The 23177-nt window shown below is 47.1% G+C and overlaps 1 protein-coding gene across 2 annotated transcripts in view; it reads right to left on the reverse strand.

The window, feature by feature from the left end:
* LOC138260001 (solute carrier family 22 member 6-B-like) overlaps positions 1-23177 on the reverse strand; it is an 896476-nt gene that overhangs the window by 35199 nt on the left and 838100 nt on the right. For both annotated transcript variants that reach the window (XM_069208048.1, XM_069208047.1), the window contains exon 9: positions 20906-21106. In XM_069208048.1, coding sequence (XP_069064149.1) covers positions 20906-21106 — 201 coding nt within the window. The remainder of the gene's footprint in view (positions 1-20905; positions 21107-23177) is intronic.

The following is a 23177-nucleotide window of genomic DNA, read 5'->3' on the forward strand; positions in this document are numbered from 1 at the left end:
ACACAGGCATGCACATTAGGCCATAAACTATAAGCACTGGGGTCCTGACCAGCAGGATCCCAGTGAGAGAGGCACAAACATACTGACATTCAGGTAAAAATGGGGGTAACATGCCAAGGAAGATACCCCCCACAAACGAGGGACAATAAGGCTAACCTTGCCCAGATGAGTCTTCATTGTCTAAGTGGAAATATCTGGAGAGTCCATCTACATTGAAGTGGGTACTCCCAGGCCTATGTTCCACTGTATAGTCCCTCCCCTGTAGGGAAATGGACCACCTCAACAATTTAGGGTTTTCACCTTTCATTTGTTTAAGCCATAATAGAGGTTTGTGGTCTGTCTGAACAATGAAGGGAGTCCCAAATAAGTAGGGTCTCAGCTTCTTCAGTGCCCAGAGCACAGCAAAGGCCTCCCTCTCTATGGCAGACCAACGCTTTTCCCTAGGGGTCAACCTCCTGCTAATAAAAGCAACAAGTTGACCCTGGCCCTCTGAGTTAAGTTGTGATAGTATAGCCCCTACCACAATACAGAAGCATCTGTTTGGACAATGAATAATTTTTTGGAGTAGTTTGGGCTCTTTACAACAGGTGCAGAGCACATTGCCTGCTTAAGGTCCTCAATAGCTTTCTGACAGCTAGATGTCCACAATAACTTTTTAGGCATTTTCTTACTGTTGAGGTCATTAAGAGGTGCTGCAATGGAGCCATAGTTCTTAATGAACATCCTGTAATACCCAGTGAGAACTAAGAAGACTCTGACCTGGGTCTGAGTTGTAGGGGGAGCCCAGTCCATAATGGTCTGAATCTTCCCCTAAAATGGTGCAATCTGTTCCCCACCTACTAGGTGGCCCTGATAAACCACTTTCCCTTTCCTATCTGGCACTTTAAGCCTTGATAGTTAGGCCTGAGCTTTGCAGGGCCTCCAAAACTTTCCAGAGATGGACCAGGTGATACTCCCAGGTGGAGCTAAAGACAGCAATAGCGTCCATATATGCAGCACTAAAAGCTTCCAAGCCTTGGAGAACTGTATTCACCAGTCTCTGAAAAGTGGAAGGTGCATTTTTCACTGTGAAGTGATAATGCTCGCTTATGGTAGAAAATTCAGTTTTTGCTCCAGCATCTTCTGACATTTTGATCTTCCAATACCCTGCAGTCAAGTCAAAGTGCTTAGATACTTGGCAGAAGCCAGTGTATCTATTATCTCATCTGCCCTGGGTATAGGGTGAGGATCTGTTTTGGTTACTGTATTGAGACCCCTATAGTCCACACAAAACGGCATTTGTCTCTTTCCTTCTTTGCTATGCGGTTTGGAGACAAGCACCACTTGGATAGCCCAAGGGCTATCAGAAGGCTCAATTTCTCCAGGTCTAACATTTTCTGAATTCAGCGTTCACGCAATCTCTGACATGGTCAGGTTGCCTTAAATTTTACTTTTCACAGGTAAACTGCCTCCAGTGTCAATTGTATGTTCACACCAAGTAGTTGTACCAGGTGTGAGAGAGAAGAGTTCAGAAAACTGATCAAGGAGATTTTTACAGTCTTCCTTATGCTCAGCAGTAAAGCAGTCTGCCAAAACTACTCCCTCCACTAAACCATTAGATTCAGTGGTGGAGAAGAGATCAGGTAGACGGTCACTCTCTTCTTCCTGTCCCTCCTCTGTAGACATGAGCAGGGTTAAGTCAGCCCTGTCATAGTAAGGCTTTAGGTGATTGACATGAAACACCCTAAGGGGACTTCTGGCAGTGCCCAGGTCTACCAAATAGGTGACCTGACCTTTTTTCTCTACAATTAGATGGGGTCCACTCCATTTGTCCTGGAGTGATCTTGGGGTCACAGGCTCCCATACCCACACCTTCTGTCCTGGGTGATACTCTGTCAGGACAGCCTTCTGGTCAAACCTTTGCTTTTGGAGCTCTTGGTTGGCCTGAAGGTTTTTGGTGGCCTTTTTCGTGTACTCAGCCATTCTACTTCTCAGCCAAGTACATAGTCCACTATGTCCTGTTTTGGAACATTTAAAGGTTGTTCCCGACCCTCCTTAACAAGAGCAAGGGGACCCCTAACAGGGTGACCAAATAGAAGTTCAAAGGTACTGTAGCCCACTCCTTTTTGGGGTACCTCCCTGTAGGTGAAAAGGAGGCATGGTAATAGGACATCCCATCTTCTTCTGAGTTTTTCAGAGAGTCCTATAATCATACCTTTGAGAGTTTTATTAAACCTCTCAACCAGTCTATTAGTCTGTGGATGATAAGGGGTGGTGAACTTGTAGGTAACTCCACACTCCTTCCACATTGCTTTTAGGTATGCAGACATGAGGTTACTACCTCTGTCTGACACCACTTCCTTAGGGAAGCCCACCCTGGAAAAGATTCCTAGGAGGGCCTTTGCCACTGCAGGGGCTGTAGTGGTCCTTAAGGGGATAGCATCTGGGTACCTTGTGGCATGGTCCACTCTAGGAAAGTACCATCTTGCCTGGCATGTTACCCCCATTTTTCACTGTATATATGTTGTTTTAGTTGTATGTGTCACTGGGACCCTGGTAACCCAGGGCCCCAGTGCTCATAAGTGTGCCTGAATGTGTTACCTGTGTAGTGACTAACTGTCTCACTGAGGCTCTGCTAATCAGAACCTCAGTGGTTATGCTCTCTCATTTCTTTCCAAATTGTCACTAACAGGCTAGTGACCATTTCTACCAATTTACATTGGCTTACTGGAACACCCTTATAATTCCCTAGTATATGGTACTGAGGTACCCAGGGTATTGGGGTTCCAGGAGATCCCTATGGGCTGCAGCATTTCTTTTGCCACCCATAGGGAGCTCTGACAATTCTTACACAGGCCTGCCACTGCAGCCTGAGTGAAATAACGTCCACGTTATTTCACAGCCATTTTACACTGCACTTAAGTAACTTATAAGTCACCTATATGTCTAACCTTTACCTGGTAAAGGTTAGGTGCAAAGTTACTTAGTGTGAGGGCACCCTGGCACTAGCCAAGGTGCCCCCACATTGTTCAGAGCCAATTCCCTGAACTTTGTGAGTGCGGGGACACCATTACACGCGTGCACTACATATAGGTCACTACCTATATGTAGCTTCACAATGGTAACTCCGAATATGGCCATGTAACAAGTCTAAGATCATGGAATTGCCCCCTCTATGCCATCCTGGCATTGTTGGTACAATTCCATGATCCCAGTGGTCTGTAGCACAGACCCTGGTACTGCCAAACTGCCCTTCCTGGGGTTTCCCTGCAGCTGCTGCTGCTGCCAACCCCTCAGACAGGCATCTGCCCTCCTGGGGTCCAGCCAGGCCTGGCCCAGGATGGCAGAACAAAGAACTTCCTCTGAGAGAGGGTGTGACACCCTCTCCCTTTGGAAAATGGTGTGAAGGCAGGGGAGGAGTAGCCTCCCCCAGCCTCTGGAAATGCTTTGTTGGGCACAGATGTGCCCAATTCTGCATAAGCCAGTCTACACCGGTTCAGGGACCCCTTAGCCCCTGCTCTGGCGCGAAACTGGACAAAGGAAAGGGGAGTGACCACTCCCCTGACCTGCACCTCCCCTAGGAGGTGTCCAGAGCTCCTCCAGTGTGCTCCAGACCTCTGCCATCTTGTAAACAGAGGTGCTGCTGGCACACTGGACTGCTCTGAGTGGCCAGTGCCACCAGGTGACGTCAGAGACTCCTTCTGATAGGCTCCTTCAGGTGTTAGTAGCCTATCCTCTCTCCTAAGTAGCCAAACCCTCTTTTCTGGCTATTTAGGGTCTCTGTCTCTGGGGAAACTTCAGATAACGAATGCAAGAGTTCATCCGAGTTCCTCTGCATCTCCCTCTTCACCTTCTGATAAGGAATCGACTGCTGACCGCGCTGGAAGCCTGCAAACCTGCAACATAGTAGCAAAGACGACTACTGCAACTCTGTAACGCTGATCCTGCCGCCTTCTCGACTGTTTTCCTGCTTGTGCATGCTGTGGGGGTAGTCTGCCTCCTCTCTGCACCAGAAGCTCCGAAGAAATCTCCTGTGGGTCGACGGAATCTTCCCCCTGCAACCGCAGGCACCAAAAAGCTGCATTACCGGTCCCTTGGGTCTCCTCTCAGCACGACGAGCGAGGTCCCTCGAATCCAGCAACTCTGTCCAAGTGACCCCCACAGTCCAGTGACTCTTCAGCCCAAGTTTGGTGGAGGTAAGTCCTTGCCTCACCTCGCTGGGCTGCATTGCTGGGAACCGTGACTTTGCAGCTACTCCGGCCCCTGTGCACTTCCGGTGGAAATCCTTTGTGCACAGCCAAGCCTGGGTCCACAGCACTCTAACCTGCATTGCACGACTTTCTAAGTTGGTCTCCGGCGACGTGGGACTCCTTTGTGCAACTTCAGCGAGCACCGTTTCACGCATCCTCGTAGTGTCTGTTTCTGGCACTTCTCCGGGTGCTACCTGCTTCAGTGAGGGCTCTTTGTCTTGCTCGACGTCCCCTCTCTCTTCAGGTCCAATTTGCGACCTCCTGGTCCCTCCTGGACCCCAGCAGCGTCCAAAAACACCAAACGCACGATTTGCGACTAGCAAGGCTTGTTGGCGTCCTTCCGGCGGGAAAGCACTTCTGCACGACTCTCCAAGGCGAGAGGGATCCGTCTACCAAAGGGGGAAGTCTCTAGCCCTTTTCGTTCCTGCAGAAACCTCAGCTTCTTCTGTCCAGTAGAAGCTTCTTTGCACCCGCAGCTGGCATTTCCTGGGCATCTGCCCATCTCCGACTTGCTTGTGACTTTTGGACTTGGTCCCCTTGTTCCACAGGTACCCTAGATTGGAAATCCACAGTTGTTGCATTGCTGGTTTGTGTCTTTCCTGCATTATTCCTCTAACACGACTTCTTTGTCCTAAGGGGAACTTTAGTGCACTTTGCACTCACTTTTCAGGGTCTTGGGGAGGGTTATTTTTCTAACTCTCACTATTTTCTAATAGTCCCAGCGACCCTCTACAAGGTCACATAGGTTTGGGGTCCATTCGTGGTTCGCATTCCACTTTTGGAGTATATGGTTTGTGTTGCCCCTATCCCTATGTTTCACCCATTGCATCCTATTGTAGCTATACATTGTTTGCACTGTTTTCTAAGACTATACTGCATATTTTTACTATTGTGTATATATATCTTGTGTATATTTCCTATCCTCTCACTGAGGGTACACTCTAAGATACTTTGGCATATTGTCATAAAAATAAAGTACCTTTATTTTTAGTGTAACTGTGTATTGTGTTTTCTTATGATATTGTGCATATGACACTAAGTGGTACTGTAGTAGCTTCACACGTCTCCTAGTTCAGCCTAAGCTGCTCTGCTAAGCTACCATTATCTATCAGCCTAAGCTGCTAGACACCCTATACACTAATAAGGGATAACTGGGCCTGGTGCAAGGTGCAAGTACCCCTTGGTACTCACTACAAGCCAGTCCAGCCTCCTACATCCACCACCACTAGGATAAATCTATTGCCAGAAGCTGTTGGAGGGTAAAGGGGGCCAACAATATCAACCCCTACCCTTTCAAAGGGCACTCCAACCACTGAAAGTGGCATTAAGGGGGCCTTTGGGGTGCCACCAGTCTTGCCACTGGCGTGGCAGGTGACACTGGAGCGACAAAACTCCTTTGTGTCTTCTGACATATGGGGGCAGTGAAAATGTGGAACAAGTCCGTCCCATGTTTTACTCTGGCCAGCCAAAGGGATGTCATGAGCCAGAGTTAGGAGGAATTCTCTGTACTGAAGGGGGATGACCAGCAATCTGGTGGCACCAGGTTTAGGGTCCCTTGCTTCAGTGTAAAGGAGATTATTCTCCCAGTAAACTCTGTGTGTGTCAGTGACATCACCATTTTGCTGCTTGCAATGAAGGACAGGTTTGCTGTGCCACACTCAGCTCTTCCCTGGCAGGCCCCTGCAGCCAAAAGCTCAGCTGTATCAGCTTCCAGCTCCTCTGGTGTAGGTTTTGCACAGGGAGAGAATTTATCTTTCTCAAAAGGGGAATCACCTGTGGAGGGAGGAATAGTGGGCAAGGATTTACCCTTCCTACACCTAGCTTTTGGGAGCACTTGGTCCATTATTTCAGGATCCAAGCTTCCCTGTCCTCTTTGCTTCTGGGCCTGAGCCCTTGTGAGAGCAAATATATGCCCTGGAATTCCAGCATTGCTGCATGAGCCTTCAACTCCACTTAACCCCAAGCTGATGTCTCCAAATCATTGTCTATTAAGCAGTCTACAGGTAAATCAGTGGCTACCACAACTTAATTTGGACCAGTAACCCCTCCCCCAATTGAGATTCACAACAGCCATGGGGTGGCTAAGAGTGTTGTTATGAGCATCAGTCACTTGGTACTGCTGACCAAGTAGGTGTTGATCAGGGTGAACCAGTTTCTCAATCACCATCGTGACACATGCTCCTGTATCCCTGTAGGCCTCAACCTCAAAACCATTTATTAGGGGAAGTTGCTTGTACTTACCCATATTAAGGGGACAAGCAACCAAGATGGCAAAGTCAAAGCCACCATCAGAGACTAAAACAGCCACTGTGGTCTACCTAACAAGACCAACACCAACTACATTACCAATGGTGAGCCCAACTACTCCCTTTGATTGGCCATTTGTAGTAGACGTCCCACCAACACTGCTATTACTAGGGGCACTAGAGGATGCAGTTGGGGTTGTGGTAGTGGGAGCCTTTGTGTTTTTCTTTGGACAAGTAGAATCACTTGCCCAATGGCCTTTACTCTTACATAAATAACACCATGGCTTCTTTTGAATGTTAGAAGAGGATTTGGACCTACCTCCCACAGAGGATTTTTGTGGGCCTGATGAAGACTCAGAATGCTTTTTATCTTTGTTCCCACCCTTGTCAGAAGACTTACCATCCTTCTTCTTGCCATCCTTATCACCACCTGTATGAACTTTTCTGTTCACTCTTGTTCTGACCCATTTGCCTGCCTTCTTTCCCAATTCTTGGGGAGAGGTCAGATCTGAGTCTACCAAGTACTGATGTAACAGGTCAGACACACAATTATTCAAAATATGCTCTCTCAAAATAAGATTATATAGGCTTTCATAGTCAGTCACCTTACTGCCATGTAACCATCCCTCCGAGGCCTTCACTGAACAGTCTACAAAGTCTGTCCAGTCTTGAGAGGACTCTTTTCTGGTATCTCTGAACTTTCTCCTGTATTGTTCAGTGGTTAAATCCATCTAAGAGTGCATCTTGCAAAACGTTGTAGTTGTTGGCATCACTTTCTCTGTAAGTAAGGAGCCTATCCCTACCCTTACCAGTGAAAGATAGCCACAAGATATCAGCCCACTGCCTTTGAGGGACCAACTGTATCATACAGACCCTTTCAAGTGCAGCAAACAACTTGTTTATGTTATCCCCCTCCTTGTAAGAGGGGACATTCTTGTGCAGGTTTCTTGAATCTTGTTCTCTTACAGGATTACTATCAAGAACACTGCTGCTGCCACCGTGGGGAAATAACCCCAACTTCTGTCTTTCCGTCTCTACACCTAGAGATTGACTGTCTAAGGCCAACTGCTGCTGTCTCAGCTTCAGTCTGGTCTCTTCCAACCTCAGCTTTCTGAGTTCCCTGTCTAGGGTGTTATCCTCAGGGTGGGAGGCTTGGGAATTCTGAGACACAGAGGTGATGTGGGAATTCGCAGAAGTGGACCTGTCTCTAACTGGCTGAACCATAGTTACCTGGCCTTTTGGAGTGAAAGGTGCCCTACTAGCGTGTGACCCCCTCCCACTACCAGTTTCACTAGATGGCCTGTTAGCTTACAGGTCTTTGGAGGAACCCTCCCCAGAGTCCTCAAGGCCCTCCCCTGATTCTTCCTGGGTACCCTCCTCCTCTGCCTCCTTTTCCTGGGATGGGCCAGACTGGTTCTGGTCACTTTCTTGGAGAAGGCTAAGGAGAAGATCTTTGGTCGGGTTCTTACCAACTCATAAACTTATTTCTATGCAGGTTGCCTGAACAACTTTGGGAGTGGCCTCTACTAATGACATAGTTGCAAGAAAGAGTTTAGGACAGAGAGAAAAAAGTTTAGAAACTTTTTAAAGAAAAGAGAAAAGCTTTTTCAAACTTTTTCAAACTTTTGCAAACTTTTTAGAAAGTTTACAGAAAGAGAGTTACACTGTTTAGGTTAACTGTGTATATTTGTAAGTATTTGGAATATGTTTTTCTTATGAAAAGCACCAATGACAAGTTGATAAAGCAGATACATGTACTTATCCCACCGCTGCCACCAATGTAGGAGGCTGGCCTGGCTTATAGTGTACCTGATGGTACTTACACCTTGTGCCAGGTCCAGTGATCCCTTATTAGTAGATTAGTAGTGTTCTTGCAGGTTGGGCTGATAGAGGTAGCTATAGCAGAGGAGCTTAGGCTGAACTAGGAGACATGCAAAGCTCCTACTATACCACTTATATCATACAGCACTATATCATAAGAAACACAATACTCAGAGTTACTAAAACTAAAGGTACTTTATTTGAGTGACAATATGCCAAAAAAATATCTCTGAGGATATATTCCCTTAGGAGGTAAATAAAATACACAAAATATACACACACACCTAAATCAGGTAAGTAAACAGTTAGGGACATTGTGCAAACACTGTAGAATACAATAGGATGCAATAGGCCTGGGGGCAACACAAACCATATACTAAGAAAGTGGAATGCGAACCATTTAGGGACCCCTGGCCTAGTGTAGTGTGTAGAGGGTCACTTGGAGTGAATGAAAACACTAAGGGTGTCCAAGATACCTGTAGGAGGCTGGACTGGCTTGTAGTGAGTACCAAGGGGTACTTGCACCTTGCACCAGGCCCAGTTATCCCTTATAAGTGTATAGGGTGTCTAGCAGCATAGGCTGATAGATAATGGTAGCTTAGCAGAGCAGCTTAGGCTTAACTAGGAGACGTGTGAAGCTACTACAGTACCACTTAGTGTCATATGCACAATATCATAAGAAAACACAATACACAGTTATACTAAAAATAAAGGTACTTTATTTTTATGACAATATGCCAAAGTATCTTAGAGTGTACCCTCAGTGAGAGGATTGGAAATATACACAAGATATATATACACAATAGCAAAAATATGCAGTATAGTCTTAGAAAACAGTGCAAACAATGTATAGTTACAATAGGATGCAATGGGGAAACATAGGGATAGGGGCAACACAAACCATATACTCCAAAAGTGGAATGCGAACCACGAATGGACCCCAAACCTATGTGACCTTGTAGAGGGTCGCTGGGACTATTAGAAAATAGTGAGAGTTAGAAAAATAATCCTCCCCAAGACCCTGAAAAGTGAGTGCAAAGTGCACTAAAGTTCCCCTAAGGACAAAGTAGTCGTGTTAGAGGAATAATGCAGGAAAGACACAAACCAGCAATGCAAAAACTGTGGATTTCCAATCTAGGGTACCTGTGGAACAAGGGGACCAAGTCCAAAAGTCACAAGCAAGTCGGAGATGGGCAGATGCCCAGGAAATGCCAGCTGCGGGTGCAAAGAAGCTTTGACTGGACAGAAGAAGCTGAGGTTTCTGCAGGAACAAAAAGGGCTAGAGACTTCCCCTTTGGTGGACGGATCCCTCTCGCTTTGGAGAGTCGTGCAGAAGTGTTTTCCCGCTGAAAGGATGCCAACAAGCCTTGCTAGTTGCAAATCGTGTGTTTGGCGTTTTTGGATGCTGCCGGGGCCCAGGAGGGACCAGAAGGTCGCAAATTGGACCTGAAAAGAGAGGGGATGTTGAGCAAGACCAAGAGCCCTCATTGAAGCAGGTAGCACCCGGAGAAGTGCCAGAAACAGGCACTACAAGGATGCGTGAAACAGTGCTCGTTGAAGTTGCACAAAGGAGTCCCACGTCGCCGGAGACCAACTTAGAAAGTCGTGCAATGCAGGTTAGAGTGCCGTGGACCCAGGCTTGGCTGTGCACAAAGGATTTCCGCCGGAAGTGCACAGGGGCCGGAGTAGCTGCAAAGTCGCGGTTCTCAGCAATGCAGCCCAGCGAGGTGAGGCAAGGACTTACCTCCACCAAACTGGGGCTGAAGAGTCACTGGACTGTGGGGGTCACTTGGACAGCATCGCTGGATTCGAGGGACCTCGCTCGTCGTGCTGAGAGGAGACCCAAGGGACCGGTGATGCAGCTTTTTGGTGCCTGCGGTTGCAGGGGGAAGATTCCGTCGACCCACGGGAGATTTCTTCGGAGCTTCTGGTGCAGAGAGGAGGCAGGCTACCCCCACAGCATGCACAAGCAGGAAAACAGTCGAGAAGGCGGCAGGATCAGCGTTACAGAGTTGCAGTAGTCGTCTTTGCTACTATGTTGCAGGTTTGCAGGCTTCCAGCGCGGTCAGCAGTCGATTCCTTATCAGAAGATGAAGAGAGAGATGCAGAGGAACTCGGATGAGCTCTTGCATTCGTTATCTGAAGTTTCCCCAGAGACAGAGACCCTAAATAGCCAGAAAAGAGGGTTTGGCTACCTAGGAGAGAGGATAGGCTAGCAACACCTGAAGGAGCCTATCACAAGGAGTCTCTGACGTCACCTGGTGGCACTGGCCACTCAGAGCAGTCCAGTGTGCCAGCAGCACCTCTGTTTCCAAGATGGCAGAGGTCTGGAGCACACTGGAGGAGCTCTGGACACCTCCCAGGTGAGGTGCAGGTCAGGGGAGTGGTCACCATGAGGTTACCAAGTTGAGACCTCTATAGTCTACACAAAACCGCATTTCCTTCTTTCCATCTTTAGAATTGGGTTTTGGTACCAGTACCACAGGAGAAGCCCATGGACTGTCAGAGTGCTCAACCACTCCTAGTTCCAACATTTTCTGAACTTCTTGCTTTATGCAGTCCCTGACATGGTCAGGCTGCCTATAGATCTTACTTTTGACAGGTAAACTGTCTCCAGTATCTATAGTGTGCTCACACCAAGAAGTGGTGCCTGGCACAGTAGAGAAGAGTTCTGAAAATTGTCCTAGGATATTTATGCAATTATCTTTCTGCTCAGCAGTAAGACAATCAGCCAAAACTACACCTTCCACAAGAGCATCTTGTTCTGTGGAAGAGAAGAGATCAGGTAGAGGATCACTGTCTTCTTCCTGTCCCTCATCAGTTGCCATGAGCAGGGTGAGATCAGCCCTGTCATAGTAGGGTTTCAGGCGGTTGACATGGAGCACCCTAAGGGGACTCCTGGCAGTGCCTAAGTCAACCAAGTAGGTGACTTCACCCTTCTTTTCAACAATTGTGTGGGGTCCACTCCATTTATCCTGGAGTGCTCTTGGGGCCACAGGCTCCAAGACCCACACTTTCTGCCCTGGTTGGTACTGAACCAAAACAGCCTTCTGATCATGCCATTGCTTCTGGAGCTCTTGGCTGGCCTGAAGGTTTTTACTGGCCTTTTTCATGTACTCAGCCATCCTTGATCTGAGGCCAAGTACATAATCCACAATATCCTGCTTAGGAGCTTTTAAAGGTTGTTCCCAACCCTCCTTTACAAGTGTGAGTGGACCCCTAACAGGGTGTCCAAAAAGAAGTTCAAAGGGGCTGAAGCCCACTCCTTTCTGGGGTACCTCCCTGTAGGCAAAAAGGAGGCATGGTAGAAGGATATCCCATCTCCTGCGGAGTTTTTCAGGGAGACCCATAATCATGCCTTTGAGAGTTTTATTAAATCTCTCCACCAGTCCATTTGTTTGTGGATGATAGGGTGTTGTGAACTTGTACGTTACACCACACTCCTTCCACATGGCCTTTAAGTATGCAGACATGAAATTGCTTCCTCTGTCTGATACTACTTCCTTTGGGAAGCCCACCCTGGAAAATATTCCCAGGAGGGCCTTTGCCACTGCAGGAGCTGTAGTGGTCCTTAAAGGAATTGCTTCAGGATATCTTGTGGCATGGTCCACTACCACCAAGATAAACCTATTGCCTGAAGCAGTAGGAGGGTCAAGGGGGCCAACTATGTCAACCCCTACCCTTTCAAAGGGGACCCCAACCACAGGCAGTGGGATAAGGGGTGCCTTTGGAGTGCCACCTGTCTTGCCACTGGCTTGACAGGTTTCACAGGACTTACAAAATTCATTTGTGTCCTCAGACATCCTAGGCCAATGAAACAGTGGAACCAATCTGTCCCAAGTTTTCATTTGACCCAGGTGCCCAGCTAGGGGAATGTCATGTGCCAGTGTTAGGAGGAACTTTCTGTACTCCTGAGGAATCACTAATCTCCTGGCAGCTCCAGGTTTAGGATCCCTATGCTCAGTGTACAAGAGGTTGTCCTCCCAGTAAACTCTGTGAGAGTCACTGACATCCCCATTAGCCTGTTTGACAGCTTGCTGTCTGAGACCCTCTAATGTGGGACAGGTTTGCTGTGCCACACTCAGCTCCTCTCTGGCAGGCCCCCCTTCACCCAAAAGCTCAGCAGTGTCTGCTTCCAGCTCCTCTGGTGTAGGTTCTGCACAGGGAGGGAATTCCTCTTCCTCAGAAGTAGAATCCACTGTAGAGGGAGGGATAGTAGGAAGTGGTTTGCTTCTACTAGCCCTAGCTTTAGGGAGCACTTGGTCCATTGTTCCAGGATCCAAGCTTCCCTGTCCTTTTTGCTTTTTGGCCTGAGCCCTTGTCAAAGCAAAAATATGCCCTGGGATGCCCAGCATTGCTGCATGGGCCTCCAACTCCACATCTGACCAAGCTGATGTCTCCAAATCATTCCCTAATAGACAGTCTACAGGTAAGTCTGAAGCTACCACAACTTTCTTTGGACCAGTTACCCCCCCCCAGTTGAGATTTACAACAGCCATGGGGTGGCTTTGTGTTATGTTGTGAGCATCGGTTACTTGGTACTGGTGTCCAAGTATGTGTTGTTCAGGGTGCACCAGTTTCTCAATCACCATTGTGACACTGGCACCTGTGTCCCTGTAGGCCTGGACCTCAACACCATTTATTAGGGTTAGTTGCTTGTACTCCTCCAAGTTATGGGGGCAAGCAACCAAAGTGGCTAAATCAATAGCCCCTTCAGAGACTAAAGTAGCCTCTGTGGTCTCCCTAATCAGACCAACCCCAACTAAATTACCAAAAGTGAGCCCAGCTACTCCCTTGGATTGGCTATTAGTAGGTTTGCTCCCACCACCACTGCTATTAGTAGGGACACTAGGTGTAGCAGTAGGGGTTGTAGTGGTAGGAGCTGTGGTGCCTTTCTTTGGACAACTGGGATCTGTTGTCCAATGGCCTTTTATTTTACATAAATAGCACCATGGTTTCTTTTCCTTGTTCTGATTAAAGGAGGATTTGGACCCACCACCCCCACCAGAGTGTTTTTGTGGGCCTGATGAAGACTCATTTTTAGATTTGTCCCCATCCTTGTCAGAAGACTTACCATCCTTCTTTTTGTTGCCATCTTTGTCACCCCCTGTATGAACTTTTCTGTTCACTCTTGTTCTGACCCATTTGTCTGCCTTCTTTCCCAATTCTTGGGGAGATGTCAGATCAGAGTCCACCAAGTACTGGTGCAACAAATCAGACACACAATTATTAAGAATATGCTCTCTCAGGATCAAGTTATACAGGCTGTCATAATCAGTAACTTTACTGCCATGTAACCACCCCTCCAAGGCCTTCACTGCCTGGTCAATGAAATCAACCCAGTCTTGTGAAGACTCCTTTTTGGTCTCTCTGAACTTTATCCTGTACTGTTCAGTGGTTAAGCCATAACCATCCAGGAGTGCATTCTTAAGAACTTGGAAATTATTAGCATCATTTTCTTTCACAGTAAGGAGCCTATCCCTACCTTTTCCACTAAATGATAGCCATAGGATAGCAGCCCACTGCCTTTGAGGGACATCCTGTACAACACAGGCCCTCTCAAGTGCAGCAAACCACTTGTTAATGTCATCCCCCTCCTTATAAGGGGGAACTATCTTGTGCAGATTCCTGGAATCATGCTCTTTTGCAGGATGACTATGGGGAATACTGCTGCTGCCACCATGGGTATTTAAACCCAACTTCTGTCTTTCCTTCTCTAATTCAAAAGACTGTCTATCCAAATCCAGCTGTTGCTTTTTAAGCTTCAGTCTGGTTTGTTACACCCTCAACTTATTGAGTTCCCTCTCTAACATTCTGTCATCAGGGTTGGTGGGAGGGACATTTCTAGAAACAGAGCTATGATGGGAATGAACAGAAGGAGACCTGTCCCTTACAGAAGGCACCCTAACAGCTTGGTTTACAGAAACATTACTACCAGTATGGTGAGAATAAATGCTTTTGCTATGATGTGAGACAACACTATTTATATGGTGTGGCTCATCATCATTACCATCTATGCTAGATTGTCTAATAATGGGAAGGCTAGGATGTTTCTTTCCTGAATCTTTTCCTGGGGGAGTCCCTGGATCAGATTGAGAACCATTAGCTACTTTTTCTACAGATGGGGCACTTATTGCCTTATCCTGTACTCTAAGCATGTTAATTAACAGTTCTAAGGAAGGATTCTTCCCTACACTCAAACCTCTCTCTATGCAGAGATTCCTTGCTCCTTTCCAGCTAAGGTGATCATATGCAAGTTTGGACAGATCAACATTTTGGCCTGTGCCAGACATTTTTTAGAGAGAGTTAAAGTGATAGAAAAAGAGAAAAATGTTTTCAGAACTTTTTGGAAAGACAGAAAAAAACTTTTTAAACTTTTAAGAACTTTTTGATAGTTTAGGAGTACTTTTCAGCACTTAGAAAAGAGTGAAAAGAGGAAATGCAAAACTTTTTGGCTATGTGTATATACACTGACCTTGTTTTGTATATTTTTCTCTTATGAAAAGTACAATGACAAGAGTGGTAAGTAGTCTCATGCACTTATCCCACCACTGCACAACCAATGTAGGAGGCTGGACTGGCTTGTAGTGAGTACCAAGGGGTACTTGCACCTTGCACCAGGCCCAGTTATCCCTTATTAGTGTATAGGGTGTCTAGCAGCATAGGCTGATAGATAATGGTAGCTTAGCAGAGCAGCTTAGGCTGAACTAGGAGACGTGTGAAGCTACTACAGTACCACTTAGTGTCATATGCACAATATCATAAGAAAACACAATACACAGTTATACTAAAAATAAAGGTACTTTATTTTTATGACAATATGCCAAAGTATCTTAGAGTGTACCCTCAGTGAGAGGATAGGAAATATACACAAGATATATATACACAATAGCAAAAATATGCAGTATAGTCTTAGAAAACAGTACAAACAATGTATAGTTACAATAGGATGCAATGGGGAAACATAGGGATAGGGGCAACACAAACCATATACTCCAAAAGTGGAATGCGAACCACGAATGGACCCCAAACCTATGTGACCTTGTAGAGGGTCGCTGGGACTATTAGAAAATAGTGAGAGTTAGAAAAATAACCCTCCCCAAGACCCTGAAAAGTGAGTGCAAAGTGCACTAAAGTTCCCCTAAGGACAAAGTAGTTGTGTTAGAGGAATAATGCAGGAAAGACACAAACCAGCAATGCAACAACTGTGGATTTCCAATCTAGGGTACCTGTGGAACAAGGGGACCAAGTCCAAAAGTCACAAGCAAGTCGGAGATGGGCAGATGCCCAGGAAATGCCAGCTGCGGGTGCAAAGAAGCTTCGACTGGACAGAAGAAGCTGAGGTTTCTGCAAGAACGAAAAGGGCTAGAGACTTCCCCTTTGGTGGACGGATCCATCTTGCCTTGGAGAGTCGTGCAGAAGTGTTTTCCCGCCGAAAGGACGCCAACAAGCCTTGCTAGTCGCAAATCGTGCGTTTGGCGTTTTTGGACGCTGCCGGGGCCCAAGAGGGACCAGGAGGTCGCAAATTGGACCTGAAGAGAGAGGGGACGTCAAGCAAGACAAAGAGCCCTCACTGAAGCAGATAGAACCCGGAAAAGTGCCAGAAACAGGCACTACGAGGATGTGTGAAACGGTGCTTGCCGAAGTTGCACAAAGGAGTCCCACGTCGCCGGAGACCAACTTAGAAAGTCGTGCAATGCAGGTTAGAGCGCTGTGGACCCAGGCTTGGCTGTGCACAAAGGATTTCCGCCGGAAGTGCACAGGGGCCGGAGTAGCTGCAAAGTCGCGGTTCCCAGCAGTGCAGCCCAGCGAGGTGAGGCAAGGACTTACCTCCACCAAACTGGGGCTGAAGAGTCACTGGACTGTGGGGGTCACTTGGACAGTGTCGCTGGATTCGAGGGACCTCGCTCGTCGTGCTGAGAGGAGACCCAAGGGACCGGTGATGCAGCTTTTTGGTGCCTGCGGTTGCAGGGGGAAGATTCCGTCGACCCACGGGAGATTTCGTCGGAGCTTCTGGTGCAGAGAGGAGGCAGGCTACCCCCACAGCATGCACAAGCAGGAAAACAGTCGAGAAGGCGGCAGGATCAGCGTTACAGAGTTGCAGTAGTCGTCTTTGCTACTATGTTGCAGGTTTGCAGGCTTCCAGCGCGGTCAGCAGTCGATTCCTTATCAGAAGATGAAGAGAGAGATGCAGAGGAACTCGGATGAGCTCTTGCATTCGTTATCTGAAGTTTCCCCAGAGACAAAATAGCCAGAAAAGAGGGTTTGGCTACCTAGTAGAGAGGATAGGCTAGCAACACCTGAAGGAGCCTATCACAAGGAGTCTCTGACGTCACCTGGTGGCACTGGCCACTCAGAGCAGTCCAGTGTGCCAGCAGCACCTCTGTTTCCAAGATGGCAGAGGTCTGGAGCACACTGGAGGAGCTCTGGACACCTCCCAGGTGAGGTGCAGGTCAGGGGAGTGGTCACTCCCCTTTCCTTTGTCCAGTTTCGCGCCAGAGCAGGGGCTAAGGGGTCCCTGAACCGGTGTGAACTGGCTTATGCAGAATTGGGCACCTCTGTGCCCAACAAAGCATTTCCAGAGGCTGGGGGAGGCTACTCCTCCCCTGCCTTCACACCATTTTCCAAAGGGAGAGGGTGTCACACCCTCTCTCAGAGGAAGTTCTTTGTTCTGCCATCCTGGGCCAGGCCTGGCTGGACCCCAGGAGGGCAGCTGCCTGTCTGAGGGGTTGGCAGCAGCAGCAGCTGCAGTGAAACCCCAGGAAGGGCAGTTTGGCAGTACCAGGGTCTGTGCTACAGACCACTGGGATCATGGGATTGTGCCAACTATGCCAGGATGGTATAGAGGGGGCAATTCCATGATCATAGACATGTTACATGGCCATATTCGGAGTTACCATGGTGAAGCTACATATAGGTAGTGACCTATATGTAGTGCACGCGTGTAATGGTGTCCCCGCACTCACAAAGTTTAGGGAATTGGCTCTGAACAATGTGGGGGCACCTTGGCTAGTGCCAGGGTGCCCTCACACTAAGTAACTTTGCACCTAACCTTTACCAGGTAAAGGTTAGACATATAGGTGACTTATAAGTTACTTAAGTGCAGTGTAAAATGGCTGTGAAATAACGTGGACGTTATTTCACTCAGGCTGCAGTGGCAGGCCTGTGTAAGAATTGTCAGAGCTCCCTATGGGTGGCAAAAGAAATGCTGCAGCCCATAGGGATCTCCTGGAACCCCAATACCCTGGGTACCTCAGTACCATATACTAGGGAATTATAAGGGTGTTCCAGTAAGCCAATGTAAATTGGTAAAAATGGTCACTAGCCTGTTAGTGACAATTTGGAAAGAAATGAGAGAGCATAACCACTGAGGTTCTGGTTAGCAGAGCCTCAGTGAGACAGTTAGTCACTACACAGGTAACACATTCAGGCACACTTATGAGCACTGGGGCCCTGGGTTACCAGGGTCCCAGTGACACATACAACTAAAACAACATATATACAGTGAAAAATGGGGGTAACATGCCAGGCAAGATGGTACTTTCCTACAATACCCCACCCCAACACCCTGAAAGGTAGGAGTAAAGTGATACTGCTTTCCCAGAAACACACTAAACTCGTGATAGGAGATTCTGCAAAGACCACAACTGACTGCAAAGCACAGAAGACGGATTCCTGGTCCTGAGGACCTCTAAAGGAAGGGGACCAATTCCAAGAGTCACGTAAGTGTCCAGGGGGGGCAGAAGCCCATTAAACCTCGGATGAAGGTGCAAAATGGCTGCCTCCGGATGGAAGAAGCTGAAGATTCTGCAACAACGAAAGGTGCTACGAACTTCTCCTTTGTGCAGAAGATGTCCCACAGAGTACTGGAGGATGCAGCATAGTTTCTTTGGAGAAAGACGGCAAGCAAGCCTTGCTAACTGCAAAGGTTGTGGTTGAAGAAAAAGGGTGCTGCCTGGGCCCAGGAAGGACCAGGAGGTCGGCACTTGGAAGAGGAGACAGAGGGGGCCCTCAGCAACATAGAAAGCCCATACACAAGAAGGCAGTACCTGCAGAAGTACTTGAACACGGGTTCAGGAAAACTGAGCACAGCGGTCATCTCAACAATACAGAAGAGGGTACCACGAAGCCGGTGGTCAACTCAGTGACTTGAGCAATGCAGGACGGAGTGCTGGGGACCTGGGCTAGGCTGTGCATGACGGATTCCTTGCAAAAGTGCACAGAAGCCCTAGCAGCTGCAGTTCATGCAGTAAACAGGATTACTGTCTAGAGAGGGGAGGCAAGGACTTTCCTCCTCCAAATTTGGACAGTTGGACCACTGGACAGTCTGGGTCACTTGGGGCCACCACCTGTGTTCCAGGTGCCACGCTCGTCAGGATGAGAGGGGTCCCAGATTACCGGTGGTGCTGAAGGTTGGTGCCTGCAGGAGCAGGGGGAATATTCTGTCGACCCACTGGAGATTTCCTCTTGGCTTCTAGTGCACGGTGAAGGCAGACAGCCCCCAGAGCATGCACCACCAGGAAACAGTTGAGAAAGCTGGCAGGATTAGGTGCTACAATGTCTCTGGTAGTTTTCTTGTTACTTTGTTGCAGTTTTGCAGGCATCCTGGAGCAGTCAGCAGTCAATCCTTGACAGAAGTCGAAGAGGGAGATGCAGAGGAACTCTGGTGAATTCTTGCAAGTCGATATGTGAGGAAAAGCCCACAGGAGAGACCCTAAATAGTCCTCAGAGGAGGATTGGCCACCTAGTCAGGTAAGCACCTATCAGGAGGGGTCTCTGACATCACCTGCTGGCACTGGCCACTCAGTGGCCTCCATTGTGCCTTCACACCTCTGGATTCAAGATGGCAGAGGTCTGGGACACCTTGGAGGAACTCTGGGCACCACCCCTGTGGTGGTGATGGACAGAGGAGTGGTCAATCCCCTTTCCTTTGTCCAGTTTCGCACCAGGGCGGGGACTGGGGGTTCCCTGAACGGGTGTAGACTGGCTTGTGCAAGGAGGGCACCATCTGTGCCCTTCAAAGCATTTCCAGAGGCTGGGAGAGGCTACTCCTCCCCAGCCCTCACCACCTATTTCCAAAGGGAGAGGGTGTAACACCCTCTCGAAATCCTTTGTTCTGCCTTCCTGCTACTGGGCTGCCCAGACTCCAGTGAGGCAGAACCCTGTCTGTGGGGTGGCAGCAGCGGTAGCTGCAGAGAAAACCCCAGAGAGCTGGTTTGCAGTACCCGGGGTCCATAGTGGAGCCCCGGGAATGCATGGGATTGGCACCCCTATACTAGATTTGGCATGGGGGGACGATTCCATGATCTTAGACATGTTACATGGTCATATTCGGAGTTACCATTGTGAAGCTACCTATAGGTATTGACCTATATGTAGTGCACGCGTGTAATGGTGTCCCCGCACTCACAAAGTCCAGGGAAATTGCCCTGAACAATGTGGGGGCACCTTTGTCAGTGCCAAGGTGCCCTCACACTTAGTAACTTTGCACCTAGCCTTCACCCAGTGAAGGCTCGACATATTGGTGACTTATAAGTTACTTAAATGTAGTGTAAAATGGCTGTGAAATAACGTGTGCGTTATTTCACTCAGGCTGCAGTGGCAGTCCTGTGTAAGATTTGTCTGAGCTCCCTATGGGTGGCAAAGGAAATGCTGCAGCCCATAGGGATCTCCTGGAACCCCAGTACCCTGGGTACCTAGGTACCATATACTAGGGAATTATAATGGTGTTCCAGTGTGTCAATTAGAATTGGTGAAAATGGTCACTAGCCTTTAGTGACAATTTTAAAGGCAGAGAGAGCATAAGCACTGAGATTCTGGTTAGCAGAGCCTCAGTGACACAGTTAGTCACTACACAGATACACACATTCAGGCCACAAACTATGAGCACTGGGGTCCTGGCTAGCAGGATCCCAGTGAGACATGCAAAAACAAACTAACATACATGTAAAAATGGGGGTAACATGCCAGGCAAGATGGTACTTTCCTACAGCCATATGTGTTCCATTACTCAGAACCCTAATTATCAGAGAGTGCAGACCTGCTTTACTGCAACTTCAATTGTTGTATACTGAACTAGTATGCGACACACTACAGATACATCGCAGCTTCCGTTAGACTGCGTAAAATTGGGATAGTAAACGACCATACGAGCACACCATTTTAAAGCCATTTGGCGCTTAGGTCATTGTACTGATTAAATAGCCATGAAGCCTAGATGACTGACAGTGTCAAGGTCTGCGTAAACTCCCGCAGACTACCTCACTTTATTACTTCGGAATTACCCGATTGGACCTTATAGTTGTCACTATTGTTTTCTAATGAGAGTTTACTGTAAAGGTTCACTGAGCTTATGCCCAGCTTCATTTTCGCAAGGAATTATGGAGGAGCACAGCATCTTGCCGTTTGCTAAAATGTTTTAATTCTTGCTCTAGATTTTTGTTCTAGATTTTTGATGTTTTTAATATTTAATTTAATTGTTGTATTTTTTGTATTGTCTGCTTTTATGGTCATACTACCTAATAACGTTTAGTACTACTACTACAGAATACAAACAAATATTGCACAGTTTACCTAAAGACTGAAAGCAAGCATTAACATCCTCCATACCTGCCCACATCTTGTATTGTCTCTGGCAGCAGTAGGTTCAAGGTTTCTGGCAGGAACAAAACTGCTACCCCGGAAAGGAGAGCAGCACTCCCATAGATGATTGGAGAGAGGGACTTGAAGGAATCACTTATCATTGGCACAAGCGGGGCTACAATGCCTCCAATGCGACCCATAGTATGACCTAATCCCATTCCAGTTTGCCTGAAAAAGAGCACAGAAATACAAGCAATTTAAAGGAGAGCTCCAGGCACGCATTGATGTGTGTAAACAGTCAAAGAGTCACAATTGCAAGTACCCGTTGATCACCAAGGGAACTGACCATTATGTAATGGAGCTCTTATGTGTTTTTTTTAAATTCATTACAAGATCGTCGTCGTGCATGCGGGACCATGCAAGTGGCCATCTCTTAATGGAGTTTCAAAAGACATAAGAAACACAGTTACAAGATTGCCGTCGAAACGCAGTTACAAGATTGCCGTCATATATGCGCATGTTTTCAAGATGCCCATTTTTGGAATGGTTCGGCTTTGGCAATGCTTGTGATGCAATTCACCAAACAGTAGCACAGTCAAAATGTGAGCGAGCAGGCAGCATAGAATTGCATGGCAGAGGAGAAAAGGGTGGCACAGAGCCTACATGCTGCACTGAGGAGTAGGGTTGGGGTAGGAATGATGGTGTGGGGCATAGAGGCAAAGAAGTGGGGTTGAAGTTTCACCTTCCTTCGTCCACCTCTCCGAGGTCCTGCGGTTCTGAGTAACTCAACAGACAACTCGAGCTTCGCTTTTTTTCTCTATTTGATGTCACTTAGAACTCCTAGATGGAAAACATCCTGGTCATTAACTATTTTCCACCTATAATTCTATATGTTTTAAACCTTTTTGTAAAGATTCACGTGCCATGGACAACTTATATTTAGTATCTTGACAAAAAAGAAACATATGTCTGTTGATGGTATTAACTATTAATTACTCAAGGAACAGAAGGATTCTAGATCAAAAATACAGATGACCACTAAAAAATCACTACTCCTGGAAAGCCTATCATGTTGTCCTTAAGAAATGACTGCTAAAATGACATTCAGTACAACTTACAATTCTTCATCAGAACAAGTCCTGAAACCCTCATCCAACACAAAGGAAACTAGCCTCTCACATCAAAAAGTTTTAAATAGTGTAGTGATTTTTAAGTATGATGTGAGCTGTGTATATCTAAGTGTAGTGTGAATACTGTACATGCAGAATAGTGCAGACATATTGTTTGCCAGGTACTCATGTTATAGAGAGAACCCCAGCATCGTCACCTTTGCATCTCAACCACTGTGTGTGGAAAAGAGCGATGGACTGTCTCTTAGTACAAGTTTCTAGGCTCTCTGGGGCTGACCTTCTTTGTGAAACAGCCAGTTAATTTAAACAGAGTAAGGATTTATGGACTAAAAATATTTGCTTATGGTATCATGTTTGAACTACGCCGTTTCTGAGGTTCCATTAAGGATAAACTTAGACAACAACACGAAGTGGTCACCAACTCAGCAGCTTCTTGAACAATTGTTCCTGATTATAACCTATGAGGTAAATAAGCAATGCCAAAATCTTGTATGATTCACTGTTACCAGCTAGTAAAAATGCCCATGCACCCAGAAAAAAAACACTCAATTGGAAGTATTTTCTGGATCTTTTGGTGACAATTTTACTGCATCTAAATTTTCTACTTTCACTTTTAGTGTGTACGATTACACCGTCAGTAAATCGCATGTGTGGAAACAAATCGCCTGCCAGAAACACAGTTAAAACAGGAGGCATATAATTTCCTGCTTCTCATTTTGTTTGGAGTACATCTGTGTGTGGTTTCCAGTTTGGAGTACATCTGTGTGTGGTTTCCAACAGAGTAGCAATGGCTCTTTGTTACTGATAGCCATTTACTAAACTTTTTTTTTATAGCAAACTTTATTGAATTTTGTATGGCATGATAACAGTTCAGGTCCAACTCACTACTGTATATCACCCAACATATGCCGCTTTGAAAGGTCATAGAACACCACAGGATAAAGAACAGCGACAACCCCATCACAAGCCCCCTCATCCCTGGTCAGCTCAGAATAGTCCCACCAGGCCCCTCAGATCTTCACATATTTACAGGAACATCCCATGGCTCCTCCATCTTGACACACCAGTTCATCACACTCTGACAGTCCAAATTTAGGAGGGTGTTTATGGGTCCAGTTATGTGCTATATATTTCTTTGCCTGGAGAGTGACAAGGCCATCCAGGGTAAG

This window comes from Pleurodeles waltl, chromosome 9, assembly GCF_031143425.1.
Source record: "Pleurodeles waltl isolate 20211129_DDA chromosome 9, aPleWal1.hap1.20221129, whole genome shotgun sequence".
Taxonomy (NCBI): Eukaryota; Metazoa; Chordata; class Amphibia; order Caudata; family Salamandridae; genus Pleurodeles; species Pleurodeles waltl.